The 12,212-nt window shown below is 39.1% G+C and overlaps 2 protein-coding genes across 4 annotated transcripts in view; one reads left to right on the forward strand and one right to left on the reverse strand.

The window, feature by feature from the left end:
• The window catches only part of LOC137391676 (ankyrin repeat domain-containing protein 27-like), a 26,251-nt gene continuing 14,039 nt past the window's right edge, over window positions 1–12,212 (forward strand). For 2 of the 3 annotated variants that reach the window (XM_068078199.1, XM_068078201.1), the window contains exons 1-6: window positions 245–273; window positions 5,264–5,444; window positions 5,848–5,961; window positions 6,464–6,523; window positions 7,108–7,279; window positions 8,098–8,252. In XM_068078199.1, the coding sequence (XP_067934300.1) occupies window positions 5,334–5,444; window positions 5,848–5,961; window positions 6,464–6,523; window positions 7,108–7,279; window positions 8,098–8,252 (612 nt within the window). In that variant the 5' untranslated portion in view covers window positions 245–273; window positions 5,264–5,333. Of the gene's footprint in view, window positions 36–244; window positions 274–5,263; window positions 5,445–5,847; window positions 5,962–6,463; window positions 6,524–7,107; window positions 7,280–8,097; window positions 8,253–12,212 lie in introns of those variants that run through there. The other variant, XM_068078200.1, reaches the window with a different exon arrangement.
• LOC137392211 (uncharacterized protein DDB_G0290685-like) lies at window positions 8,347–10,670 on the reverse strand. The gene is made up of 4 exons (XM_068078866.1): window positions 10,116–10,670; window positions 9,891–10,059; window positions 8,955–9,844; window positions 8,347–8,850 (listed from the first exon to the last, which is right to left on the reverse strand). Exons 1-4 carry the CDS (start codon window positions 10,668–10,670, stop codon window positions 8,347–8,349), a joined length of 2,118 nt encoding a protein of 705 aa, XP_067934967.1.

Consider the following 12,212-nt stretch of genomic DNA (forward strand, 5'->3'; position numbering starts at 1 on the left):
ATTTCGGCTTAGCTAATGTACGAATAAATTTTTGTGTAAGTGTTCAAAATTCACTTAGGCTTCTTATGCACGTTTTAATGCTTGGCAAGTGTTTAAACTTATTGGAATATAATCAGTCATTTTCTATTTGTACAATCGCTAGCTTTTCTGTTTTCATCTCATATGAAATTTCCGGAAACAGCTATGTTTTGAAGCATGTGTAACTCCAACCCACAACCCTTCTACGATTAGTAGTACATGTAAATATATAAGTACGGTGGAATTTAGACGAAGGTACGGTTTTATCTGTTTTTAAAAATCATAGCTTTGACGCACGTATTTATCATATGGGATACTTTTAGGCAACCTTTTATGCTATGAGCATTGGCTGTTTCAAACGCGCCTCCTAAACTTATTATTATTGCATAATAATCGCTAAGATCAAGAACCAGTAAACAGATGAAGCACCTTACATTACCCGTTTCTCAAAACTACTGTTATGCAGTTGTCGAATATATTGGCTACGCTTCAAAACATTTAGCGTAAGTAAATAATGTGAATATGAACTAAATGCATAAAATAGTTCTAGGGAACTAGTCTTGGAGCTTTTCAGTTGGCTGGAACTGATCTCTATCGTGACAAAATTGCCCAGTTTCAATGAGTTTTCGTTGAAAGCTGACGTAATTACCAAACTAGTTCTAACTGGTTTTGAGAACATTTGAAACAAACCAGAGGAGCATTATTAAAATATTCTGTGACACAACTATAAATTCTGGGCGACGACTTGAAATTTTATGAGGTTCTTCACATGCTCTTGCTTTAGTGTGTATTAGAGAAGATGTATGGGCTTTATGAAGAATTTCCAGAGACAGTGTTGTAGAGTTGAGAGTAGTACCCCATTCAAGCAGGATAGACTAATATCTTTGGCAATGGATTGTGTTGTTCCTGTATGAATAATAACACAAGATATAACAAATGTGGTTTATTCACTCTCATAGTATGTAATGAACTGTTACCTTTAAAACCTAAATTATATAACCATTAGCTATGGCTATTTAGTAAATAGCTAAATGAAAGCATAAATTGTATTAGAATATATAACGCAAAGTTAGCTTAACCTAAGCTTTTTCATTATGACAATATATCAAATTGCTGCGTGTGTTTCAATGAAATGGACAATCTTCTGTTCAATTAGAGCTTTAACAACTGCAAGTGGTAATTGTTCGAGTCATATAACTAACCAGAAAATTATCATCACATCAGATATTAATTGCTAATTGTTGTTGCTAAAGTTTTGTGATTATCAAACATGAGGGTATTTGTATGCAAGATGCCTATGCTAAAAAACAAGGCCGATTGTACAAGGGAGTAATGCATATTAAAGAAATGAGGTATTACATTCCGGTGGCTCACGACATTGAGTCACAATAGTTGGTAGGCTCTGATATTATGACGAAGGAGAATGATAGTACTCAGTGGTTATATATCTCTGGTGTTCTCTAAAATGTTGGCAGTTGCAAAGTTGCATTCGGCTTGGATTTCCGATGTCTTGAATCACAAGGATAGACTCATTCAGGCTGATAATAGTGCTGGATGGTGAGAGGGTTCGTTTGCGTAAATGATGCATTGGCGTCTCTGTGGCATCCTATGCCTTCATTGCAGATCTGTATCTGTGTGAGATCGCACGACAATGGGGATGTTCACATGTGCAAGTGTATGTCCATAACTGTCAAGTAACAATTGAATGTTGATTTTGTTAAACCATAACTGTCACGTAGAACTTTTATCGTATTTCCTAGGTAAATCAGCCACGCTGATTCCAATTTTGTACTCAAAATAAAGATTGTCCACTAACCTTCAAAGTTATTTAGGCTTTTTAAAGCGTTTCAATATCCGTTTCGAAAACAACACAATCGGCGTTGCAAGCTCCGCCCATAAATATGTGACGAAACCTAGCTTTTTCAGAAACGGAAGTTAGGAATGTTTGGTCCGACGTAGAATAATAGATATGGATGTCTTAAAACCCATAGTTATCTAAATCCAGCCTGTAAAATAATCTGTCTTTTATGAAAGGTATATAAACTATTTAAAATTGCTCGTAGCTTGTTACATGATGTTTAAATAGGCTGAACGCCGAGAAAAACGAGCTCAAAAAGTGCAGTTTCATCACAAGCTAGCGTTGTTATCGCGCTTTTTTAAATATGCAATGTTAAATAGCTTATCTACCTTTTAGAAAAGACTGAGATTATTTTTAAGGCTGAATGTAGATATTAATGGATTTTAAAACACCCATCTCTATTATTCTAAATCGGTCTAAACATCCCTACGTAACTTCTGTTCCTAAAAAGCTAGGTTACGTCACGTATTTATGGGCGGAGCTTGTTGTGCCGATCGTGTTGTTTTCGAGATCGAAATTAAAACGCTGTTAAAAAGCCTTCATTACTCTGAAAGTTAGTGGACCAATCTTTATTTTGAGTACAAAATTGGAATCAGCGTGTCTGATTTACTTAGTTAATACGATAAAAGTTGTACGTGACAGTTATGGTTTAAATGCCTAATCAAGCGATGCTTTGTTTTGGTGTATTTAATATGTATAGTCAGAAATAGTAATTATTTCATAGGAATAATTCACTTAAAAATAGGTGTTGAAACTGCAATTGGTGTAATGTGTAAGATTTATCATCACAATTTCATGTATTCAATCTAGATCAAGCTATTCCACTTTTCATTAGTTATGTCGTACAGCCTAAAATCAATGTCAGTTATTGGAGAACAGCTTACTGCTATGTTACAAGTATACTGGTCTATGTTTACTCTGGTACAACCATGCTTTCTGCGTTGGAAATCGGCTGCATATAATAGCTAAAACTGCTTTTGTTTATCTCTCCAGGCTCCAGTTCACTAATTGGCCAACTGGCATCAGCTTAAAAAAATCTATGCTATATCTCATTACGCTAGTATGCTAATAATTCTCGCATTACCTATGCACAGTGTAATCCTGATCCCATTAACCATTGAGTAATTCAATTTGCCCAGTATCTGTTAAAAAATTTCAAGTTGTTTAGACTATTATTTCTTGAGATATTGCCAAAACAAAGAGGGCACTTTTAACAGACCAATAAATGAAAAATGGCTGCCAATAAAACATTAATTCTTTTACTTTCGGTTTACGTAGGATTACCAAACTTTGATTGCTTTTTGAGGTAAATATTTTCAGCATAATGCAAAAGTTTCAAGCCGATTAGACTATGAGCACGGGAGATACTGCTAAAATACAGAAGGGGTTTCTAACTGACCGAAAAATGATAAATGGCTGCCGTCGGAACATCAGTTTCTAATGACATACTGATTGAAATTCTTTGTAATGAAAATAAAAACTAAGCAAGCTAACTAAAAAATCAAACTAAAAAGCTTTTCCTTAGCAACAAGAGCTTTACACTGAACTATTTGTTGTTCTATTCATAAAATATATACGCTTTATCAGGCTCAGTTTACTCCAACCATTTTGTTTCTTCTGTTACCTCTAAAACATCACATCTTTGAAAGAGTGCGAGAATAAAACAATTTACTATATTTAATTTCTGTTTTTTGATTGAGCCTTACAAGTTTGGAGCTTCAAAATCATATTCAGTTTGAAAAGAATTAAGCTACCTATTCTATTCTACCTATTCTAAGTACTTTTACAGTCGATGGAAATATGTTAATATGGTCTAGTTATAGTCTAGGATCAGGGGTCATGCTTGTGTATACAAGACTAGGCTTCAAAGTGTTAATACTGTCTAGGATCAGGGGTCTTGCTTGTGTATACAAGACTAGGCTTCAAAGTGTTAAAGCATTATGTTAGCAATATAGAGGGATTGTAAGAAGTGGAAAGTTTAAAAAATATATTCAATTTCAAGCCCGCATTGTTGAACGCAGACCATCATTAAGTCTCTATGATGTTCATTAACATGATTCTCAACATGAGCACAATGCTTTGTTGATGCCGACAGCTTTTCAAATAAATAATGAGTTGCCAATTTATGTGGATTCGTTACCTCTCATATACGAGTCTGGGACAAATTGATTATTTTGAGATGATACGGTACAGATCAGGAACATGAAACTGATTAATTTAGTTAAAATTTGCTAATTGTTAGGATATAAGATTATTAACCAAAAGGAACAAGGAAATTAACACAACTGTCGTATAATCTTTGTGTCACAAGCAGGCACGATTTGTTTATTCGGAGAAAAATATTTTGTAGACAACAAGTTTCATAAGTTTGCTTAACTGCTAAATATAAAGATAGATTTTTCATTTGGCAAATTAAAAACTTTAACGTTTAGTTCTGCTTTTAAAAGCTAGCATATGTAATGGTCAAGAGGATTCTTTGAATAGATTGATTACAAGCATTCACAACATTATCGAATAGAGTTCACTCAATGTCACAAATGCTGCCGCCCAAGTTTTCCACTAGCCTTAATATATAAATCTCAGTCGTCTGTCCAGTAATAGCGTTAAAGTTTTAGCAATGAAAAATCACCCTCATACTGGATTTGAACTCACTACATTCAAATCATAAGTCTGCGCGCTTAACCACAAGGCTGAGTCATTCTTATTACACACATCACTCTTATCATATCCATTATATCCTTTTTGCGATTGCACGCGCTAAATGTGCACTTTTTATTATTAATTAATACATTGCACTCTCGAGTTACGATTCCCCTGTTATATCATTTTGTCGCCTTATGAAGTGGTACATGATGCTTTTTCGCCTTCGCCATTTTTTCGACTTTTTCCACCATTCAATATTAACAAAAAATTCTAACAAAATTAAAATTTGGCAGTCGGTGTGCTGATTACGTCGAAATAACAAAAACGCCGATATACTATTCGCCAAAATCCCTCTCACAATCCCTGAAAGAGGTACGATGTTTGCTCGCTCTTTATCTCAGTTCAGTGTTATTCATTATAAGTTATAGTGAGAAAAAAACTGAAAACGCATAGGTGATAAAATTTAGCCGATGACCAAGTTGAAGTTTAGTAAAATACATACTAATAGACACGCTAAGAACGTTCGAAAAAAATTGTCGTTCACAGGAATCAAACTCGGGTTTTCATTTTTCTTACAGACGCACAACCATCTGCACCACTCAACCACCTTCCCACATATAAGAATAATTGTGCACGTAGTTATTACACATGACCATCTCTCATAGCGCCCAGTAACTGCTAGTGTACTGTAATAGGAATTTATGTTAGTTCGAAATTTTTAGAAGCGAATGTTTTCTTTTATAGAACGCACTGAATACAGGATATGTAAAGTACACACTTATAACTAGTAGTGGACATAACGCCTCACTCCAAGATGGAAATGTCTCAGCTGTACGATGAGGACTTGTTTGAAAACAAGTTCTTCCAGCAGTTCTGTGACATGTGCCCCACTCTTTTTAATACTGTTGTACAGAATGGTTGGCTGGTAAGTCGGCTCTAAAAAATCATAAGATTCTAAGCTATACCATTTCTATAAATGTGTACAATTTCTTGTTTGAGCTGTGCAACAGTGAATCACATGTTTTGAATGATTAAATATCAGCAGTGCCGCCAAATCTTTTGTGTACTAGATAATTGGTTGGTGTTTGAACATTGCTTTTGACTAGTATATGTCACAGGGTAGAATCAGAAGTAGATACAGTATATAGTATGTAGTTTAGAGAACCTTGCTTCACTCCTTGTTCAGGGTTCTAACAACCTACATTTTAGTGGTATTAGCAGATGTAGCATTAAACCTCATTTATTTGTGTTTTTTTGGTAAAAGAAAACTACAATGTTTCACAAGATTTTTATCTTTCAATTTCCTAGAGATGCTATTTCTTTTGTAGATATGTATTCCGAAAGTTGGTACATTTGAGGGTCACACGCTGACAGAGCTGGATTGTATGTCTCATGTTCTCATCGCTGTTGATTCTCTTTCTTATAAAACCGCAAGTGACAAGGTATGTCATCGACTCACCGATTTTGCTTTCTCAACTTATTGAAAAGCACCTCGAAAATCTGTAGTGCCCACCAGGAAAGCTCACCTGGAATCTGAAATATTTAGACACTGCTTTACAAGAACTGTTGGCACAGTTCTCAGATAAATGTTGGCCGGGTTCATGTATCACACAAAATTACAGATACCGCTCTTTAAAATTTTCAACTCATTTTCTCCTTCATTTCCGCAATGATTAATTGTTTGTTTTTTAATTTAATTATGTTCTGTTGTAAGAGTAATAAAGTGTGTTACACAGTTCGTCAAAAGCTTCCAGCACTTGAATAAGTCATTTGTTCTGATTAAATCCGAAGAAGATCAGTTATAATTTATAACTATATTGATTCCAAATAATATTGTTATCATAAAATGTAAAGGATGTAACTATATATAGATAGCACACTCATTGGATCTACGTACCTCTGTGGCGTTTCTGATTATCTAGCCAGACTGAATGTCTTTTGCAGCGTGTCCGTATTTCGGAGAAGATTATTCACCTCGAGGATGGATTTGATCGGGTAGAGAAGGTAAGTACAATATATACTTATGTAGCTTTTGAGCTGTATACTTACATAGGAGGAAAGCAGTGTACTCACATAGGAGGATAGCAATGTACTTACATACATGGAGAGTGGTGTACTTACATAGGAGGAGAGTAGTGTACTTACATAGGAGGAGAGTAGTGTACTTCCATAGGAGGAGAGTAGTGTACTTACATAGGAGGAGGCAGTGTACTTATATAGGAGGATAGCAATGTACTTACATACATGGAGAGTGGTGTACTTACATAGGAGGAGAGTAGTGTACTTACATAGGAGGAGAGTAGTGTACTTCCATAGAAGGAGAGTAGTGTACCTACATAGGAGGAGGCAGTGTACTTATATAGGAGGAATAAGGAGGTACTGTAGTTATATTGGAAGAGAGCAGGCGCATCCTGCTGTGCTTCTGCAGGGTGTGTCATCAGTTGGTGGCCCTGGTCAGGTTATATAGGAAGTCCTATTTAGTGTGTTCTCTGGGTCTTGGTTGTGTTTTACAATGTTTTATTACTTGTAGCCTAACTTAGCTGTGTTCCATTGACTTCATAAAAGGCTAGATTTGACCTTGATTACAGGTCATGATGCTATTCAGTGAGACCTTCTATACAGATAAACAGCAAAAGTATCAGGTCTGTTGCATAGAAAAACCGCTGAGCTTCAAATGTACAGCAGTCTCCCCATTCCCCACTCAGCCAGCCCAGTTCAGGATATCTAACGTTGAGGACTCGATGGAACTGCTCTTTACAGGTCCTCTCTCCAGTCATTTACTCGAGCCAATGATGGCGTGTAGATCAATAGTGATACAGTCGTGTGTAATCTAGCTGGTCCTAGCCTCATACTAATCTAGTGCAATCGCTTTCAGCCCTTCAACCTCTTTACGTTTCTGTCGATCTTTTGATCTTTAATGCCTTTTATTAGTTGAAAGATTCAAACTTTCACTAGAGACCTTGTTTTTTCTTGCATTTAAGACAGAGTTTGCTCACAAGCTCTCGGTATTCTGTTGGTCAAAATTCTGTTGGTCACAGGAAATGAGTTTTTAAAAGATTGTTTGTGTCACTGCCAGTCATAGTGGGATAATTCTGCTATACTTGCTAAATGGCAGCATTTACGATTAGATAGTTGTGTCTGTTAGATAGATCGTATTCATGAGCTATGAACAATTATTGCCTGCCAGTAGAGATGAGTTGGCAGCCAACTGTATAGAGAATCACTTGGTCTTCGTAGTCACTGACTACACTGTCAACATTACTGTAAACAAGGTCTCGAGACCTGCAATGTTATTCAAGGTTTCTATTCTTAGCCAGCTGTTTAATACTGTAGCTATGCAAGATTCGGGTTAAACCAGCATGAGCTGTTAGCACAGAACAGACTTAATGGTTACAGGCGGCAATTGTCCTTCATAGTAGCAGACAGCAACTGTCCTTCATGGTGACAGACAGCAACTGTCCTTCATGGTGACAGACAGCAACTGTCCTTCATTATGACAGGCAGCAAATGTCCTTCATGGTAACAGGCAGCAACTGTCCTTCATGGTGACAGGCAGCAACTGTTTTTAATGATTTCAGGAAGTAACTGTTCGCTCAAGAAGACTTTAGACAAGATGATCTCAACTCACAGATCAGCCTTGCGAGTTGGTTATTCTAGTCTCAGACATCTCATAGACATGATACACGGTCTCTTTACCAAGTGCGTGCAGACTTGCTACAAGGACAGCCATTTGGTATGCACTCATCTATCTCTTCTACTTTATCCAGTTCCTTGTTTCTCTCACCATATTTTTATCTAATGCTTTGAGTTTCAGTTCTTTAAACTCTTCATCTCAGTTTACATCTCTCACCCCCTTGTTGTTCCTGTCCTTCTTGTTTACATCTCTCACCCCCTTGTTGTTCCTGTCCTTCTTGTTTACATCTCTCACCCCCTTGTTGTTCCTGTCCTTCTTGTTTACATCTCTCACCCCCTTGTTGTTCCTGTCCTTCTTGTTTACATCTTTCATCCCCTTGTTGTTCCTGTCCTTCTTGTTCACATCTCTCATCCCCTTGTTGTTCCTGTCCTTCTTGTTTACATCTCTCACCCCCTTGTTGTTTCTGTCCTTCTTGTTTACATCTCTCATCCCCTTGTTGTACCTGTCCTTCTTGTTCACATCTCTCATCCCCTTGTTGTTCCTGTCCTCCTTGTTTACATCTCTCACCCCCTTGTTGTTCCTGTCCTCCTTGTTTACATCTCTCACCCCCTTGTTGTTCCTGTCCTTCTCGTTCACATCTCTCATCCCCTTGTTGTTCCTGTCCTTCTTGTTCACATCTCTCATCCCCTTGTTGTTCCTGTCCTTCTTGTTTACATCTCTCATCCCCTTGTTGTTCCTGTCCTTCTTGTTTACATCTCTCATCCCCTTGTTGTTTCTGTCCTCCTTGTTTACATCTCTCACCCCCTTGTTGTTCCTGTCCTCCTTGTTTACATCTCTCATCCCCTTGTTGTTCCTGTCCTTCTTGTTTACATCTCTCATCCCCTTGTTGTTCCTGTCCTCCTTGTTTACATCTCTCACCCCCTTGTTGTTCCTGTCCTCCTTGTTTACATCTCTCATCCCCTTGTTGTTCCTGTCCTCCTTGTTTACATCTCTCATCCCCTTGTTGTTCCTGTCCTTCTTGTTCACATCTCTCATCCCCTTGTTGTTCCTGTCCTTCTTGTTTACATCTCTCACCCCCTTGTTGTTCCTGTCCTTCTTGTTTACATCTCTCACCCCCTTGTTGTTCCTGTCCTTCTTGTTCACATCTCTCATCCCCTTGTTGTTCCTGTCCTCCTTGTTTACATCTCTCATCCCCTTGTTGTTCCTGTCCTTCTTGTTTACATTTCTCATCCCCTTGTTGTTCCTGTCCTTCTTGTTTACATCTCTCACCCCCTGTTTGTTCCTGTCCTTCTTGTTTACATCTCTCACTCCCTTGTTGTTATTGTCCTTCTTGTTTACATCTCTCACCCCCTTGTTGTTCCTGTCCTTCTTGTTTACATCTCTCACCCCCTTGTTGTTCCTGTCCTTCTTGTTTACATCTCTCACTCCCTTGTTGTTCCTGTCCTTCTTGTTTACATCTCTCATCCCCTTGTTGTTCCTGTCCTTCTTGTTTACATCTCTCACCCCCTTGTTGTTCCTGTCCTTCTTGTTTACATCTCTCATCCCCTTGTTGTTCCTGTCCTTCTTGTTTACATCTCTCATCCCCTTGTTGTTCCTGACCTTCTTGTTTACATCTCTCATCCCCTTGTTGTTCCTGTCCTTCTTGTTTACATCTCTCACCCCCTTGTTGTTCCTGTCCTTCTTGTTTACATCTCTCATCCCCTTGTTGTTCCTGACCTTCTTGTTTACATCTCTCACTCCCTTGTTGTTCCTGTCCTTCTTGTTTACATCTCTCATCCCCTTGTTGTTCCTGTCCTTCTTGTTTACATCTCTCATCCCCTTGTTGTTCCTGTCCTTCTTGTTTACATCTCTCACCCCCTTGTTGTTCCTGTCCTTCTTGTTTACATCTCTCACCCCCTTGTTGTTCCTGTCCTCCTTGTTTACATCTCTCACCCCCTTGTTGTTCCTGTCCTCCTTGTTTACATCTCTCATCCCCTTGTTGTTCCTGTCCTTCTTGTTTACATCTCTCACCCCCTTGTTGTTCCTGTCCTTCTTGTTTACATCTCTCACCCCCTTGTTGTTCCTGTCCTTCTTGTTTACATCTCTCACCCCCTTGTTGTTCCTGTCCTTCTTGTTTACATCTCTCATCCCCTTGTTGTTCCTGTCCTTCTTGTTTACATCTCTCATCCCCTTGTTGTTCCTGTCCTTCTTGTTTACATCTCTCATCCCCTTGTTGTTCCTGTCCTTCTTGTTTACATCTCTCATCCCCTTGTTGTTCCTGTCCTTCTTGTTTACATCTCTCATCCCCTTGTTGTTCCTGTCCTTCTTGTTTACATCTCTCATCCCCTTGTTGTTCCTGTCCTTCTTGTTTACATCTCTCATCCCCTTGTTGTTCCTGTCCTTCTTGTTTACATCTCTCATCCCCTTGTTGTTCCTGTCCTTCTTGTTTACATCTCTCATCCCCTTGTTGTTCCTGTCCTTCTTGTTTACATCTCTCATCCCCTTGTTGTTCCTGTCCTTCTTGTTTACATCTCTCATCCCCTTGTTGTTCCTGTCCTTCTTGTTTACATCTCACACCCCCTTGTTGTTCCTGTCCTTCTTGTTTACATCTCTCACCCCCTTGTTGTTCCTGTCCTTCTTGTTTACATCTCTCACCCCCTTGTTGTTCCTGTCCTTCTTGTTTACATCTCTCATCCCCTTGTTGTTCCTGTCCTTCTTGTTTACATCTCTCACCCCCTTGTTGTTCCTGTCCTTCTTGTTTACATCTCTCACCCCCTTGTTGTTCCTGTCCTTCTTGTTTACATCTCTCATCCCCTTGTTGTTCCTGTCCTTCTTGTTTACATCTCTCACCCCCTTGTTGTTCCTGTCCTTCTTGTTTACATCTCTCACCCCCTTGTTGTTCCTGTCCTTCTTGTTTACATCTCTCACTCCCTTGTTGTTCCTGTCCTTCTTGTTTACATCTCTCATCCCCTTGTTGTTCCTGTCCTTCTTGTTTACATCTCTCACCCCCTTGTTGTTCCTGTCCTTCTTGTTTACATCTCTCACCCCCTTGTTGTTCCTGTCCTTCTTGTTTACATCTCTCACCCCCTTGTTGTTCCTGTCCTTCTTGTTTACATCTCTCATCCCCTTGTTGTTCCTGTCCTTCTTGTTTACATCTCTCATCCCCTTGTTGTTCCTGTCCTTCTTGTTTACATCTCTCATCCCCTTGTTGTTCCTGTCCTTCTTGTTTACATCTCACACCCCCTTGTTGTTCCTGTCCTCCTTGTTTACATCTCTCACCCCCTTGTTGTTCCTGTCCTCCTTGTTTACATCTCTCACCCCCTTGTTGTTCCTGTCCTTCTTGTTTACATCTCTCATCCCCTTGTTGTTCCTGTCCTCCTTGTTTACATCTCTCACCCCCTTGTTGTTCCTGTCCTCCTTGTTTACATCTCTCACCCCCTTGTTGTTCCTGTCCTCCTTGTTTACATCTCTCACCCCCTTGTTGTTCCTGTCCTTCTTGTTTACATCTCTCATCCCCTTGTTGTTCCTGTCCTCCTTGTTTACATCTCTCACCCCCTTGTTGTTCCTGTCCTCCTTGTTTACATCTCTCACCCCCTTGTTGTTCCTGTCCTTCTTGTTTACATCTCTCATCCCCTTGTTGTTCCTGTCCTCCTTGTTTACATCTCTCACCCCCTTGTTGTTCCTGTCCTCCTTGTTTACATCTCTCATCCCCTTGTTGTTCCTGTCCTTGTTTACATCTCTCACCCCCTTGTTGTTCCTGTCCTTCTTGTTTACATCTCTCACCCCCTTGTTGTTCCTGTCCTTGTTTACATCTCTCATCCCCTTGTTGTTCCTGTCCTTCTTGTTTACATCTCTCATCCCCTTGTTGTTCCTGTCCTCCTTGTTTACATCTCTCATCCCCTTGTTGTTCCTGTCCTTCTTGTTCACATCTCTCATCCCCTTGTTGTTCCTGTCCTTCTTGTTTACATCTCTCATCTCCTTGTTGTTCCTGTCCTTCTTGTTTACATCTCTCACCCCCTTGTTGTTCCTGTCCTTGTTTACATCTCTCATCCCCTTGTTGTTCCTGTCCTTCTTGTTTAC

This window comes from Watersipora subatra, chromosome 3 (assembly GCF_963576615.1).
Source record: "Watersipora subatra chromosome 3, tzWatSuba1.1, whole genome shotgun sequence".
In the NCBI taxonomy this organism is placed as follows: Eukaryota; Metazoa; Bryozoa; class Gymnolaemata; order Cheilostomatida; family Watersiporidae; genus Watersipora; species Watersipora subatra.